This window comes from Sesamum indicum, linkage group LG3, assembly GCF_000512975.1.
Source record: "Sesamum indicum cultivar Zhongzhi No. 13 linkage group LG3, S_indicum_v1.0, whole genome shotgun sequence".
Classification (NCBI taxonomy): Eukaryota; Viridiplantae; Streptophyta; class Magnoliopsida; order Lamiales; family Pedaliaceae; genus Sesamum; species Sesamum indicum.
Genome location: NC_026147.1, coordinates 18,073,405 through 18,091,289, shown reverse-complemented (window position 1 = coordinate 18,091,289; position 17,885 = coordinate 18,073,405). Strand labels below are relative to the sequence as shown.

Genomic DNA, 17,885 nt, shown 5'->3' with positions numbered 1-17,885 from the left:
ATTATACGTAGATTTCCTGTATTTTGTGAAATTACATCTAACAACTTTCAAATTTGCTTCCGTCTAATAAATAAGTCATTCGTTAGTCAAAATTTATTGAGTTTGCTGATATTAACAGAAAAAGTGAATGAGAATTGATATTTACTCTTGATTGTCTGATTACTGACTTATTGCAAATCAAATAAATTTTTCCAGTTAAAATACCCTTATATTGATGAAAATTTACCTTTTCACATATATTAATGCATGAAGATGTATGAGAGTCAATAAAAAGATTTATTTGACTTGCAATAAGTCAGTAATAATTTCAATCAGGGGTTAATATAGATTATTTTTTGTTAATATCAACAAAATCTGTAAATTTTGACTACCAATAGATTTATTTGTTAGACATAAATAAATCTAAAAATATTAGATGTAATTTCCTAAACTACAAGAGCCCTATATGTAATTCTATCAAATTTTAGGTGAGAAAAGTGTAATTATTTCTTTTTTTATTTTTTTTAATTTATTAAATTAATGTATATACTTTTAGAAATAGCAATAAAATTTTGAAATCTTTATATATATAGAAAGAAGTAAAGGGCCAAACTCATCAACTTCTCCTGTAAGAATCAGACGAACTTTCGTCAACAGCGCCTTACACTGGTTTACTTCCATGGATATTGATCCCGACGATGTTTTTCGCGACGACGACGACCCGGAGGATGAATTCCACCAGGTTGTAATGAGCATGAGGGCACAATAGCTTCCATGTCTGTTTTCCGAAAAGAAAATTCTCCGTCTGCGTATGCTAAGCAAGTGTTTGTAAGAATGTGCAGGAGAGAGATGCTACGAAGGAGATGTTGGTGTATTTGGTGGATGCTTCCCCCAAAATGTTCTCCACCACTTTCCCTTCAGTTAGTCCTCTTCCACTTCCCTTTTGCGTTGAGTTTCTACTCATGTTTGTATGACATGTTGCCGAGGTTATTGCTTAAGTGTTCGTTCCCTTCGTTCTCTCTCTCTCTCTTTTTTCTCTGTTTTTTGTTTGGCTATGTATAATATGTGACGTAGGCTGCAAAGATGCATTAGTGAGACTGTTGATGTGGTTTTCATTTCATATAATAACTGACGAGGATGGTGTAATAGCAATTTATATAAAGGGTTTATGTAATATATTGTTATTTAAACTGAGCATTTCAGATATGCTGGTTTTGACATGTCTAGAATGAAGTTTGGTACGACATTGGAGCAGGTTTCAGTGCCAAAGCAGATTATTTAGATATCTTCATTGCGGTAGAGTAATGGAGTTCTTTAGGAAGCCTTGATTCTGTTTCTCAAGGGATTGATACCATGATGTTGAGATGGGAAGGTTGATGATATAAAATCTGAAACAAGTATTAGTTGGAGTTCTTAAGCTTAAGATTGATGAATGATAAAAGTAAGTATGAATTAAGTAAACCAAGATGACTTGCTCTAAAGTGTTTTGATTTATGTACGCAATCAATCTAGCACAAGCGGAAAGGGCAGCTGACTTAACCAAGATAGCACTTGATTTGAAATTTGTTTTACAGTATAGGAAAACATTTAGATGCTAAAAGACTTACTATCAATACAAATAGACTAGAAATATACTAAAAAGAAATTCTCTAAGCCAAATCAACTCTAGAATCCAGGCCAAGAAAGTTCTCCTGACCAGTGAAAGAATGCTTGACAAGCCCAGAAACTTTAGGAACTTCATCTAACAAAGGCTAATTAAATACTTAAAGCAATTAAATTAAAGACAAAAGTAAGCAAACAAAAGCAAGCAATTAGAAGATAACTCTGTTGGAGAACTTTTTCCAAATGACATACTTGATGTGAACGCATTATGTTAAACTTAACCATGCTGATTTCTAAATTGAATGGGTTAAAAATCTGGAAATTGTGCTCTTTGTTCTTTCCTGCTGCCAGTTTTAGTCAATAACATTCACTCATTCTCAATAATTAAGTTTCCATATCAATTATTTGTTGGAGGTGGTAGCCTTCTGCTTATCTTTTGCAGAGAAACATCAAAAGTAGGACCTCTTTGTAGTAGAAAAGTATACATGATATTTTGATACTTATTCTATGAGAAAAGATGATGAATTCTCATTGATTTGTCATTATTTACAGGAAGATCAGAAGGATGTCAGTCACTTTCAAATTGCTGTCCGTAGCATTGCACAGTCCCTGAAGACTCAAATTATCAATAGGTCTTATGATGAAGTTGCTATATGCTTCTTTAATACTGTAAGCTTAAGGCCTTTTGACTTTAATATTTTGCAAGAAATACACAACTTTGATTCTTAGACATTTTGGTAGTCTTAGCTTTTTACTGTGACTTGGTTTGGTTATCCTAAGAAATTTCTGCACTGCAGTACTTCAACAAATGCGTCAAAAGGACAACAAGAAAAGAAAAGAGAAAATTTAAAGGATTCAAGAAGAGTAAAAGTGAAATTGTTTCATGTATGCTCCAAACAATTCTTATACATGAATCAACATTCTTGACCCAAGTTGCATGTAGCCCAAAAACTGTGGTATATAGAGTGGAGAAGTGAATCATTGCATAAAAAACACAATAGAAAATGTTAATAAATGTTATAAAGGTTAAATTTATCGAAGTGATCACTGGATGACATACTTCATATGTCATGACTCATGAGATACCATGAAAATTATTATATTAAAAAAGTTAAGTTTGAGGCTTTGACTGAAGTACCATATCTCATTTATGTCTTGTATATGCTTGATTTTCTAGAGGGAAAAGAAGAATTTGCAGGACCTGAATGGTGTATATGTTTTTAATGTTCCTGAACGAGAGGATTTAGATCGACCAACAGCTAGGCTTATCAAAGAATTTGACCGCATAGAAGGTCAGTAATTATCAGCTTTATTTGGGTCGATAACCAACCTCCTTGCTGAATAGCATATGATATATAGTTCCAAGTTCCAACACATCTAGTTCTTACTAACCGTTACTTTTGTCAAAGCATATTATATTTATACTTCACGATCCATGACTTTCTTAATTTGAAACATTTTCACAATTTCTCAACATTGACATGTTGAGACAACCAGAAAAACTGCATTTCTTATTTTCATTATGTACTGATAAAGTTCCCATTGGGCTTTTTGCGTCACGGGAAACTTTTTTTAGTTCATGCATCTAATGAAATAATGGCCCTGGAGGTCCTTTCTTGTTATCTGCTTTGCCCTATCAACCATCATGTAATTGGCTCTTGGCTGACTTTTTACCTGATTCTTTATGCAAACAGAGTCATTTGATAAACAAATTGGGAGTAAATATGGCATCTTGCCTGGAACTCGTGATAATTCTCTTTACAATGCTTTTTGGGCTGCACAAGCAATATTGCGGAAAGGGTATGTTTTTCTCCAGAATGGTATGAATGTAAAATCTAGATAAGCATTATGTACAAGGACGCTTTATATATGGTATAACTTTTTGAAAGTAATTGATGGTTTATTTCATCTAAAAGATATTGAGTTTCAAATAATATTGCTGTTGTAATTGCACCAGGTCTGCAAAAACAGCTGATAAAAGGATTCTGTTGTTTACAAATGAAGATGATCCATTTGGGAACATGAAAGGAGTGACAAAAATGGATATGATGAGAACAACATTACAACGAGCCAAAGTAATGTTTCAGTTCATGCACATGCATAGATCGAGTCTTCGTAAAGCTCAGAAGATCTTGAGATTTGAAAAATGCAAGGACGCAATGTCTTTTGGCACAGTAAAATTATGAGAAACATGAAAAATGAGTTTTTGGTTTCTTTTCAGGATGCTCAAGATCTTGGCATCTTAATTGAACTCCTTCCCTTGAGTAGACCAGATGAAGACTTCAATATGTCCACTTTCTATGCGGTAGGTTCATGCTTAGAATGGATTACCCTTGTCTTGTTTATATCTAGTTTTCTTTTGTATCTAATTCACTCCTCATATATTCAGGAATTATTGGGACTGGAAGGCAATGACCTGGCTGAGTTTAAGGCTTTAATAGGGGAGAGGTTTGGATCAGCCAGTTCCCTTGCTAATTTCCTTTCTGTCTGACAGAATCTTGCCCAAAAGTCCAAGAACTTTGCAACTTTATTTGTTTTTGGCATTACCATCCTTTTACATCTTATTACTGTTTGTTTATTAACCTGGTCGAGTTGACAATTTCTTTTGTTGTTCAATGTTGCCATTGGGGTAATTAGTCTATGATGTACATTAATTATCAATAAAGAGGATATGGATGTTAACTGCTCAGTTGAATTTTGTTTGCTTATATATTGGATCACATTATTTTCCAATGGTTTTAAAGGGTTTGTTCAAAAAGCATTAGTCATATAGTAGGAAGTAGAATGAAATAATACTAATATTTTTCTGATTTGTAATTGGAAAGTATGTGCAGATTGTGCATGAAAAAGCATATGGGGAAAACATTGATGCGTAACTTGTTTATGCTTGTTAATTTAATGAATTTCAAGAATCAAATAAATGATTATCTTATTCCCAGTATGGAATTTTAAAACAAATTATTTTGAACTATATATTTTTTCTGTCAACTTATGAGCACCTAAATAAATGCTGCAAATGATATAATTCTTGGTTTTGTTCTTCCCCACTAGGAACATGGAGGGACTTCCAGTGCATCCTTCATCAAGTATACTACGTATACCATTAGTTATTCTCCTAAAATGTGTCTTTATGTTGCTTCAGGTGTTATGTATGTACCCTAGCATCAAACTAGGTAATACAGTAATAAGTGCAATGTACCAATGTGATGCTATCGCTGATCAAGTTGATTAATTGCAGAATCTTTACTTATGAGCCAAGAAAAAGCAAGACGAAGCAACTTTATTGTTCTGGATCCATCCTTTTCATTTATACTTGCACTGACTTAATCAGACATGAGTTGTCTTATAATTTGACTATGAAACAGATATGTTTCTCGCCAAATTTAGCGGAGATGTGCTTTTAGTTTCTGGGATATACAAGCAAGTGTCTCTCCTTTTTTTCCTAATTATGCTGACAAAACATCATTTTGATGTCAGATTTGAGGATATGAAAGATCAGCTAAGAAAGCGTATTTTCAGAAAGCGGAAAGTTCGAAGAATTAACTTCATCATTGCTGGTGGCATATCCATTGAATTAAATACCTATGCTTTAGTCCGTCCAACCAATCCAGGTCTGTTTCATGTCTATATGTGTCTCATAATTGGCCTCAAGGTAAGACATCTCTAATATATCCTCTTTGGTTTCAGGGGCTATCACTTGGCTTGATTCAGTCACTAATCTTCCTATAAAGGTATTAATACTGGAAGTTGTTTATTTGAACTGGGTTCCATGAATTAAAAACCCTTGATAATTTATTTTCAACTTTGAAGAGTTGTGATAGTTATTCTACTTTCTGAAGCACATGATTGTAATACCATTTCTTAGATTCTCATTTCTTCAGGCAGAGAGATCTTTTTTCTGTTCAGACACTGGTGCTCTGCTGCAGGAGCCTCCAAAACTTTTTCAGACTTACAAGAAGTGAGGTTCAGTTACTTTTAGCTTTTGAAATGCCTTGGGCAATACTTACTGGATTATCTAAAATTATGTCTCTGTATATATTTCCTGTTGATGCCTTATTTCTGTCTTGTCCCTGATTTACTGGCATAGTTTCTTGGACATTTCTTTACTGGTTAAATATTAAATCAACTTTGAGTTTGAATTTCCACCTGCTTCAGTTTTTCCTGGAATATCTTAATGTGTTCCATATTTTGATTCATTGTTTCTGCGAGGATTTCTAAAACTGGATTTTCGAGATTTTGCTATCCTGAGGTATTAAGGAAACTTGAACTTTTTTGAAGTGCTTTGTTCTTTTAACTCATTGTTGAAGGAGTTAGATAATTTTATAGGAATCATATAAATAGGCCACAAGATGGTGTTATCTAGGGCATGACTCAAGATAGCTTCTCAGATATGGTTGTTTCAAGTATGTGCTTTCATGTTAACTTGTGCTTCATTTGCTTTATTTTCAAATGATTATTATTAGCTTTCCTTTCCAGTGAGAATATAATGTTCTCAGCCAATGAACTTTCCGAAATCAAGAGGGTCTCTACCGGACATCTTCGTCTCCTAGGTTTCAAGCCGTTGAGTTGCTTGAAGGATTATCACAACTTGAGGCCATCGACCTTTGTTTTCCCAAGTGATGAGGTTACGTTGTTCTTACCCCTATATATTCATGCTTATCTTGTTTCTAAATTTGCTATCTCCTTGTACTGTGAGATGCTTTAGAAAATTATGTGTTAACTGTTTTTTTCCAGTGTTTGAAAAGGCATTGTAGTGGCTTTTTTATCTTTTTCTTCTTTCAATCTAGTCAGCTTTGATTACGTGCTCCTGCGCATGTGTTATGTTCTTGTAAGTTCCAGTAAGATTTTTAAGAAAATAGGGGTGGGAAAGGAGAGAAGAAGGAGATGAGGAGAATATAATGCTGGAATTTCATTAAATACTGAGCTTCAATGAGTACAAACTTGGTTAAATACAAAGCTGGAATGCAAAAATCTAAGCAGACAGATTATTGGCTCCTAACAAACTTTCCCAGCTCATTGGCTTGTGCGCTGCTGGGAATTTGTGCGCCACCTCCAGGTCATACTGCTTTTGCTGCCCTTCAGATCATTAGTCACGTGTTCACCAGATGCTGAAGGTAAGTCTCTCGAAAAGGTGTCCTCCTGCTGTGCCTGAATCCCCAATTTTGAAACCTCTTCCTCTTTCAAAATGCGCTTGTTTCCTGCCTGTTGCTTGATTTCTCCCCAATTTTACAAACCCTAGAAATCTGAAGGCCATCTTTTATCCACTTCATCCAACAGTCCCGATCTGAAAGCGCATTCAGCAGGGAGCATGAAGCATGAAATACAGTGTGAATCCTGAAAGTAGTTGGTAATGCTAACCTGTAGGCTACCTCCCCAACCCTCTGCACCACTTCATAGGGTCCATAATATCTTGCAGAGAGTTTCACTTTCCTTCTCAATGCTATAGAAATTTTCCTGTAAGGCTGTAGCTTCAGAAATACATAATCTCGTACGTCAAACTTCTTTTCACTCCTATGTTTGTCCACAAATAATTTCATCCTTTGCTCAGCCTTGCATAGATTGTCCTTCAATAACTGAAGCATCTTCATTCTTTCCTGCACCAATTCCTCCACCTTAGTATGGTGACTCTGCAGATAAGGGCCTATACACAATTGGTTTGGAGGATAACCATACAAGGCTTGAAAAAGGAGTAGTTTTAACCCCTGTATGGGAGTTGGTGTTGATCCAATACTGTGCCCAAGCCATCCCACCACCTTTTTGGTTGTTGATGGCACATGCACCTTAAAATAGTTTTCCAAGCAGTGGTTGACTCTCTCAGTTTGCCCGTCACTTTGAGGGTGATAAGCTGATGCATGTCTAGAGAAACTCCCAACAAACTGAACAATTCTTTCCAGAATTTGCTAGTGAATATCATGTCTCTGTAACTATATTGGGCATTCCATGCAATTTATAGATGAAATCAAGGAATACTTTAGCTACTCTGCTGGCACTGTAAGGGTGTTTCAGAGCTAGGAAATGAGAGTATTTGGTTAGTGTATCCACTACAATCAATATAGAGTCCTTCCCTTAAGATAAAAGTAGTCTTTCACTGGACTCCATGAGTATGCAAGACCAACTTGCTCAGATATTGGCAATGGGTACAATAATCGGGGATATGGATTATTCTCATGCTTGGCTCTCTGGCATGTTGCACACTCCCTAACCCAAGAGTGTAATTCTTCCTTAAGTCTGGGCCGAAAGAACATTGCCTTACTCTTTGATAAGTGCCATGAATCCCTGAATGACCTCCCATCGCTGAATCATGTGATGCACTGATGATCATTTTCCTAATGCCAGATTGTATGACGGCTTGGAAGAGTGTATCACCTTCATACCTATCCTGCACTCTTGAACCCATCTTGGCACCTGGTGGTGATAGCATTGATTTTTCTCACCTGCTGTCTGCACTCTCCTGGATAGAGCATCACGTGCCCTATTCTCATTCCCCTTTTTGTATTGAACTTCATAACTGCAGACTTTGTTGATCTGTCTTAATCACAAACACTATTTTTGGTTTTGATTTTAAGATGGGCCAAAATATACACTATGTTTGGCTTGTTTTATTTTGCCAGTTTTAGGTATATTTTGCATTATTTTAAAACAGTATTTTGATTATTTTTTGTCCAAAAAATATACATATACATATAAATATAAACATATACATTTTCATACATATACATATAAATATATATAAAAGAGACATGATTTGACAAATGATTTGACAATGAAAAGTACTTTTTGTCTCCCACTACCCAACATCAAACATACCATACTTATTTTATATTATCTCTAAAAACAAATACAAATATACACACTATCTCTAACTTATACTTATTTATCTTTGTTTTTCTCTCTCTATCTCCACAAAACACCTCAAATTAAAAACAAAACCAAACATTATGAAAGTATCCTAGCAAGTAAATTTTCCACTTAGTGACAGCCATAGATATAGCTAAGAATTCCTTCTCATAAGTGGATAAAGCCAGATTGTTGACTCCAAGTGCGTTGCTTAAAGCAATTGGCCTTCCTTCTTGCATGTGTCAAGTTAGTTGCTTACCTTGAATAACCCTTTCTCTTTAACTTGATTTAAGTGTGTTAAAGAACAAAATTCCTCCATTTTTCTTTCTTTCTTTTTCTTTGAATTCTTTTTCTCCTTTCTCTTTTCTTTTCTCGACTTCCAATTCTCTTCCTTCTTCTTTTCTTTTATTCTCTTCCCTTTTTTTTAACGGGGATAATAATTTTTCCCCTACTACACAACTTAAATCATGTCATTCACTTCTTTGCATGTTATACATCCAAGCAACTAAGCCAGCATCATCCCCTTATATGGGTTCACAAATTACTTTGAGGAATAACCAGAAGGGGTAAAAGTGGCCTGTAACATAGGTTAACCAAGAAACGAAAAGCTAATGCTCAAATGAGTTTTTCTAGGGGTGAAGTGCGGTAGTTTTTTAAGGTCAAACCGGCCATTCCTAGGTGTCCTCATCACTTTCATACACAAATCCACCAAGAATTGATCTGAAAATGCATAGCACAAGCAAGTTCCAGAATGAACGAACCATGTTTGATGCACTCAATCACAAGAAATGCATAAGCACAATTTAAGTGGAATGCTCTTGGCTCAAAAGCCCACACATGGAGTTTTTCAGTTAATCCTTGCACATTTTCCATTTCATACAACCGAGGAGATACATTCCACACAAACAATATGTTTGTTATGCTGCATGTGCTACTCTCTTTTAATTATCTAAACTTAAACTAGAACAATTCATATCAACCCATGGAATAGCACATTGAAAACAATCGGAAAATTCAAACGCTAACACCAGGACAATTGACATACTTTAATTAAGATATACCAAGTCCAAGCATATATTCAGGTAAAAAAAGCTTAAAAATTTTCAGCAATAATCCCAATTCCCCCAGTTTTCATTATAAAATCCCAACTTCCAGAAACTTTAGTCCATCCCCAAGATTTCCAACACCACCAAATCAGTGACCCACTACCAATCAACAATAGACGACATCCATGAATCAAGAACAAGTATATAAAGCTGTATGTATGCTTGAGGGAAATGTTTTAGAGAAACATATTGTGGTGGAATAAGTTAGAGAATTTGTGTTTGGTCTTACTTTAGAGGGAGATATTTCCTACTGTAGCAGTTTATGTAAGTATTTTTTCATGGCAAGTGGCGCACATCAATTATTATTATTATTATTGTTTTTGTTGTTGTTGTTACATATGTTATTATATCAGTACATGTTCATATCTTTTATTGATGTAATGGATGGAAATGTATAAATTGTATATAAAAAAAAATATAGTAATAGGAGTATATCTATATGTATGTATGTTAGTAATGGTTAAGGATTCTTAATAATATTTTAGAGAAGAGGAGGGAGAAAGTTGATGCATGTTTGGCATAATCCAGGCGGAATTGAGATACTCCCCCCAAATGTAACCAGAGGGAGCCATTCTTGGGCAATCAATTGAGAGGAAGGGATTGATCAGCTTGGTTAATAGCCTTCTTTTTTCAGGATTAAGTCTGTATAAGATGAGTCAAGTGACATGCTTAATGGGGAATGCTCACAGGTCCCGGTCCTGTCATCCCTACCTATTCTTCTCATCTGCTATGTTTATTGAACTGAATGCTGATTATCATTATCAGGGAGTTCACTTCATTATAGTTTTACTAATTGAAGCTGGAGAAGCTTGACGCTTGAGCCGGCCAGGCGGCCACAACCAACTTTCTGAAGCTTGTATTTCTAGCCTTTGCCTAGTGCTTGGACAGTCTTTATCCACCTTGAATACTTAATTCAGAAGTAATTATTTTCAAACAAATGAAGAAGTAAAAAATTTAAAATTTAAAAATCAGCTTGAACATGTGAACAATCTCTAAGTTAGGATTCAGTTTAATGGAGAAAGCTCAAATTGCAGCTTGCTGGTATCCAGAGCCTGGCTGCCTGGCTGATCTTCTTTCAAATTCAAAAGCTAATATCCTTCTGTCATTTCATTTGGCATTAGTTTCTTTGTTCTTCTCTTCTTTCACATGAAATCAATAATAGCTTTTGTTCTAAATTCCCCTCTATTCTTCATTTATTTGGTGCAGGAAGTGATTGGAAGTACTTGTATTTTCATAGCTCTTCACAGATCAATGTTGCGGCTGAAGCGGTGAGTTCAAATGATTGCTGAAGTTTTTCATGAATTAGCATTATCCATTCATTTAGTCATATGTTTATAAGGGAAGTGACACTAACATGTACCACTTGCTTCCCAAAGCAGCCTGCCACAAATCAATGAAATAGTTAATTAGAGTACCCTCTACTGAAGTTTGTCCAACGTAAAGGCATCTATTTTCTGACATGTCAAGTTACATTTACTTCCCCTCATGTTAATATCAGTTTAGGAATTCCTCAATCTTAATATGTCACCTAACCAGGAAAAAGTGTCATCAGTCAGAGGTAAAAAAAAGGAAATAGTGGAACAACTATTTTATACCCTAAGCTTTATAACCCTCTGCGGCTTTTCTAAATTTACGCAGCACACCCTCTAAAGTTTTCCTTGAGGGTTAATACTTGTTACTCTTATATATTGTATAATGAGTACATTTTTTAATAGTGCAATTTTTATTATCCATATATCAAAAGGGAGCCATCATATTTTTCTAATATACTGTATATTCATCACGACTATTTTTTTTAATGTTTTCTCGAACATATTTTAAACACGTTTTGTTCCAATTAACCTATTATATGTTTAACATACATTCTTTTGTTTTTTCGATCACAAACTAGCATTAGAAGAAAACATTATCAGTTTCATAATCTTCAAATAAACAAATTAAAAAATACAATAACAACATTCTTACATATAGTTAAAATTACAATTACATTTGATAACCCTGCACATAAATCTTAGATTTCCACCTTCATTTGTTGCTAATGCTACTATGGAGGATCACCTCTCCCCATAACTATGAGGAGGAAAGGGAGAGAAGAGAAGAGTCCTCAGTCCAAGTTGGAGGTTGAGTTTTGAATATACTGGTACCACCCAAATTTAGATTTTAGATATTTGAGTGTGTACGTGGTGTTGTAATTGAATGCTAAAAGTGGTTGCTAGATATTCATGTTCATGTTCTCCTACATCTTTTCCTGGACTTCGCTGACCCAATGTTGCATACATGAGCTTTCCCCATAAGTTTGATGGCTAAGAAAATGCCAATAACCTATCAATACATTTTGGTTTCCTATTATCCCATAGACAAGTGTCTAGGTAGAGATTGTGTAGCCTATTTCATGTAAGTGTGCATGAATGATTCTGATATGGCAAAATAAAACCATATGGGAAGAAGTATCTGAAATGAAATAAAAGACAATGTTGGGCACAGTTTCAAGCAGTGTATTAGTCGGATGTTGGCTTCCTGTGAAGATTTCACCTCTTTGCTTTTTATTGTACTTAGTTGCTCATTTTATGCTACAGTTTCGCCGTTGCGTTTTATGGGAGCTCAACTCATCCTCAGTTGGTGGCATTAGTTGCACAAGTAAGATATTGTTGTTGTAATAAAGTCCTGTTTCAGTGAGCAAGCATATGATGATAATGTTGGAACTCAACTACAAGTCCTGTGTACTCTTCTTATGTTGGAATGCATTTTAGCTAGAGTATACACTTGAACAAAATCCGATTTCTTTCTCATCACTTTACTAGTTCTCTTCTTGGTTCTTGTTGAAATCTATAAAATGTTCTACCCATTTATATGTTATTTATAATGTATAAAAGAATCTAAACATGTTTCCAGCATGTTGATCTTGAAACCGAAACGTGCTTGACCATACAATATAGATTGCCTCTCTGCTGTAAAATAAACATAGAAGAATCATCCAGTGAATTGCTGGTCATGTTTCCCAGTGGAGTGTAGGAGCTCTTTTATTCTAAATGAAGAGAGGTTCATGCTGCCTTATGCAGTCTTAGGCTAAAGTTCATTCTCTGAATGTGACTAATGCGAATTAAGTAATTCTTTTTTCAGCTAAACATTTGAACTTGAAATACTTTTGTGTTATTGAAGAAACATATAGCACTATATTGTCAGCATGTTGTGCAAGTGAATTCCAAAAACATTTGATAAAGCAATATTGACTTTTGGAAGAGATTGAAATTTGTAGCTCATGAACTTTTGGAACTCTTTTGGTTACTTTATGCTAAAGTTTGAAATTCTTTTCATGGATAATTACACCAACTTTCCATATAGTCCTCTTTGGGTTTATGAAATTACAGCCACCTTTATTGTTTATTGGCATCTTGCATTATACCCGAGTCATAGGTTTGGCAATGGGTTCACATAAACTAGGGCCCAAACCTGGACAAGCCCCATAAAATTTTGCAAATCTGGCCTGGATTATTAATAATTAATTTATCTTCCAGGTTTTAGAATTTTGAGTTTTGAATCTTTCGACTCACCCACTTCACTTACTTGAATACGTTGAAGACTATAATTTGAACTAAGGGTGATATTTGTATTTGAATGTCTAATAATGTACTTTGTGTTTGGATTGATGGTGAATTGTTGAAAAAATTAAAATTGTCTGCTTAACAATACTTTTAATGTATTACTAAAGATAAATGATCCAAAACCTAACCTACAATTGGAATAAATACGTAGTGGTTATTAAATTTAGAACCACAATTATCAAAAAATGGATTTATCCATTAGCAAGCAGTGATACTTCCAACTATGTAATGGTTCATGGTGAATGTTATGTAATTTGATTTACTAATATATTTATTATTCTAAAATTTTAGAGAGAAAAGAAGCTTTATACGATTGACTAGGTCCAAGTTGGTTGGGGTGGAGTGGGGCAAGGCGGGGTTTCACACTGGGCGAGTCCAAAGCGGCTCTCAAGTCCGGCCCAGACCTGCCCAGTGCTGTCCCTACCCGAGTACTAGCCTATGCAATGGAAGAAGTTGTCGTCAACGAAAGCTTAATGAAAAGACAATTGTACCTCAAATTAAGTATCAATATATTGTGAAATTGGAAGTTTTTTTTTTTTTAAACCTTTCTTGAGGTTAGTCTAAGTCCAACTAATCCCCCTTATATATAATATTCTTTATTCGCCGTAAAATTTTGAGGTTTATTTCATAATATAAGTAAGCACATTCTGTGGTACTAGAGCTAGAATATATTAGTATTTTGAAAAGTTTAATTACATAGTGTTGGGTTTTTTATTTTAACACTCTCCTTATCTTCTCCTTTCACAGATTAATTAGCACCATCTGTTTGTTTTGTCACAATTTCATAAACCACCAATCAGCTTCCATGTTGGAGAAAGCTCTTCTCTGGGAAATTTAAATTTTTTATTTTGACTTAGAGCATGAGTTGTCGAGCAAGGAACAAAAGAGACACAACGGTTGAATCTTGGTTTAAATGCATGTATGCTATTATGGACTTGAATTTGGATTTGAATATTCAACTTTGTGTGTGGTTGCAAAGTGTTTTCCGATGGTTGGGATATCTCAGGAGTTTTTCTTGGAAACCACACAGAAATTTAATTGAAATTTCTAGGAAGATAATCCATTTGGACAAAAACCGTGGGGGAAGTCCTTGGAATTCAGATAACCAGATAATGAAGCTTATATGCTCTTTAACAACGGGCAAGTAGGTGATTTCATAAAAGACTTTAGGATTTTCAACAGACGTCTATGCTAGGAAATATGAATGTAATTTCAGAGAATTAAGTGATTTTCTTGTCTTTAGAGCAAATCTCAGGAGAAGTTTTTATAATCCTCTTAATATTGATAAGATAGTAACCGAAATTTCAGTGGTGGCATGATTAAATAATTTCTGAGAAAAAGTATGGCAGTGTGCTTGTTCTTTTATATTTGTGGCCTATGTAAAGAATGTTGCTTTTGTTCCCTTCTGCTGTAGCATTATGCTCCTTACCTTAATAAAGTATTTACAAGAGACTACTAAAGAAAGTTGGAAGTTTGGAGGGACGGGGAGGGGGAGGAATGGTTCTACAGAAGTCTTCCCCATTTGAATTTTATTAGAGCATGTGATCCTCTATCCTCAACACTTCTTATTTCAATGAATCTTCTATCCTGAACAAAAAGATTGCTAGAGCTGTGGGTTCATATATTATTTTGTGGTTGTTAGTTACACATTGCTCATAATGCTAAACCTGAATATTACAATTTGTTTGTAATTGTTGAACTGCAGGATGAGATTGTCAGCACCAGTGGTCAGATTGAACCACCTGGAATGCATATGATATATCTTCCATATTCTGATGATATCAGACCTGTTGAAGAGGTAAGAGTAACTTTTTAACTTCACTAATTTCTTAAGTGAAGAGTTTAGAATTAAAAACAATATGGTGGATCTGCAGCTTCACACTGATACAAATCCCATGGCACCTCGAGCAACTGAAGACCAAATAAAGAGCGCCTCTTTGTTAGTGAAGCGTGTTGATCTAAAAAACTTTTCAGTTTGCCAATTTGCGAACCCTGGTATGTTCCATATTCTGAAGGACCGCTCTGTGGATTTTCTTATAGTAAATATCATAACAGTAGTAAATGGATAACAAGTATTTGGAATGGTGCTAACTTCAAAGTTAATTTGGTGATGTAGGAGACCTGCTTTCTGAAAAGAATGCATCAATTAGAATTTAAGAATGCTATTTCTCTTGGAGGACCTTGATACAAGCATCCAAGGAACATATTTATCATGAGATGAAAATTATGGCAAATATAAGAAATGGTTGGTGAAATCTTTTCATAATTTTAGGGTATAACACTGAAGCTATCTGTGCAATGTCAGGACTATGTGGGTGGAGATAAAGAAATTTGTGAAGATGTGAAAACATATGCATAAGGGACAAGATGCTTGCACTGAATTTTGGATAACAGAAAGCAGATAGAATTTTGCAAATGAACTCCATAAGCAGTCTTGCTAAGATCCTAACCATGTAAACATCACAAATGCAGCATTCTTTTGACATGGATAGCTATAGTTTCATTCAATTAATTTATTTTTATGCTAGTAAAGTTAGTGATGAGTAATGTAATTACCTTAGGAGTTTTGACTGTTATTATGAAGTCTAAAAAAGTGTCAGAAAAGCGATGGATTTGCCCAAGATGGGTGTGCTAACGTATTAAAATTTAGGTGAATCAGATGTTAATCTAACTGAGTACTTCGATGTAATATATTATAATGAACAAGAGAATCAACGTAAATAAGTAAAAGCTCAGTCAGATCGATGTTAGAATCCTGCGCGTGCTGACTTCGGAAATGTAGATTCATAATTCTGGGGTGCATACAAAGCAGTTTAATAACCACTGATTCCAAGCTTGAGGTCCAATGATTAATCAGAGCCAAATTTGCTTATTTCAAAAGAATAACAGTACATTGTCTGCAAGGTTCAGCCAACTGTCCCAATTCTGATAGTTGCAACCCTATCTTAATTTCTTTTACAGCCTTGCAGAGACATTATGCAGTATTGCAGGCTCTGGCTTTGGATGAAGATGAAATGCCTGATACCAAGGATGAAACCCTTCCAGATGAAGAAGGCTTGGCGAGGTACCACAGACTTGATGCTGTTAAAAAAATGCTAAGCTTTTTCAAACATGGTCATTCTGCTTTTTATCATCTCAAGTTTGACATTGGCTTTATTTTGGTTTCTTTCTGTAGACCGGGTATTGTCAAAGCATTGGAAGAGTTCAAGCTTTCTGTCTATGGAGAAAATTTTGAAGAGGAGAATGACTTGATGAACAATGAAAAAACAAGTGAAGCCTCCAAAAAAAGGAAAGCAATTGCTGAAAATGCAACCAAGGAGTATGCAAACTATGACTGGTTAGATCTTGCAGACAATGGAAAGGTGACACTGGCTTTTACTATCTGTTGTCTGTGTGCCCAAGTAAAAAGGATGATTCAATTTGAAATGTCTGATATACTCATTGCTAAAAACGATTTACATAACTAAGTCTAAGTGATCATTTTTGTTTGCTTGTTCCTGACAATGCATTGGAAAATTTCAGACCTCTATTTCTTTGGCTCCAGAAGTATTATAATCTCTTTTCAATTGAGAAGAGCTTAAGAAACAACATAAGGTTTCGTAGAGTAATTATCTTGATGGAGAAAATTCAATGAAATGACACTAAACTTTGTCTAGTCATGATTCCTCCAGGGAATAGCTCTAAAAGAACTTAAAATAGTTCTTGTGATCTTTATTCATCAGGAACTGGAATTTAATAGCCGTTTATAATATTGGGCAGTTGAAGGAGTTGACGGTGGTGGAACTTAAGTACTACCTGACCAGACACAACCTGCCCGTTACTGGGAAAAAGGAAGCTCTGATCAGCCGAATCTTAACTCACATGGGTAAATGATTGTTGTTAAGGACTATTGCATTTTCTGCATCGCTCTGGCTTTTAGACACTAAAAGATGCAATACATTATGTGGTTGCACTTGAAACTGTTGTCAACCAATGCTCTCTCCTGATCATCTTTTAATGGTTGCTTCATGTTGCTGTCATCTTGACTGTACAGGAGGAATGTTATTTTTGTGATAAAAGCTGCCTTTGAATGCCAGAAATTATCTACGTTTTAGAAAATGTATTGACAAAAAAGGGAAGAGCGAAGCAGAAATCATCTTGCTCGTTATTCTTTGGCAATCTTATAGGGAATCATGAGCCGTTCTATTTAGCCAAAACATCAGAGAGGAATAACCGAGTTAGCATGTTTACTGATGCCATTCCTTGTGCAAATGGCTGCTGAGTGAAACTAAAGCAATTGTTGTGCTTTTTCTTCTTGTTCACTTTGAGTAGAGCGCGCTATAAGAAGGCAAAAAGATCAGAATTTTGTTTAAAGAATGTTTAGTTAATTAAAGAAATCCAGTAACAGAATATGTTAATATTGAGATGGTCTGAAATTGTGATGAAATTAGCAGTCAAATAAATACCGTTTAGTTACACATCCCTTCTTCTTTTGTACGTTGTTCGATGTTGACTCGAATAGGATTCAATTCTACAAAGTGTTTGGTAATCCTTTAAAAAAATATATATATAAATTTTAAAAATAAAATGTTAGAAGCTTATAAGCTCTTTTATAAAAAGAAAAGTAAGGAGTTGCTAATTTATTTTTAAGATCTTAACAAGTTTTTTTAAATTAATTATAAATTTGTCACTAACATTCTATAAGTTTTAAGTATTATATTATCTAAATACTTAATAAATTTATTTTTAAAATGAGAGCTCAATCGCCCCTCTTCGTTGA

General features: G+C 34.8%; 1 protein-coding gene across 1 annotated transcript; it reads left to right on the top strand.

Annotated features, from left to right (window-relative positions):
* On the top strand, window positions 561-17,224 carry LOC105158688 (ATP-dependent DNA helicase 2 subunit KU70). The gene is made up of 19 exons (XM_011075526.2): window positions 561-721; window positions 822-899; window positions 2,134-2,250; window positions 2,759-2,873; window positions 3,276-3,381; window positions 3,539-3,656; window positions 3,803-3,886; window positions 3,971-4,029; window positions 5,059-5,192; window positions 5,269-5,312; window positions 5,463-5,539; window positions 6,058-6,205; window positions 10,731-10,792; window positions 12,101-12,161; window positions 14,832-14,924; window positions 15,001-15,121; window positions 16,088-16,190; window positions 16,302-16,488; window positions 16,886-17,224. Exons 1-19 carry the CDS (start codon window positions 659-661, stop codon window positions 16,997-16,999), a joined length of 1,884 nt encoding a protein of 627 aa, XP_011073828.1. The 5' UTR covers window positions 561-658; the 3' UTR covers window positions 17,000-17,224.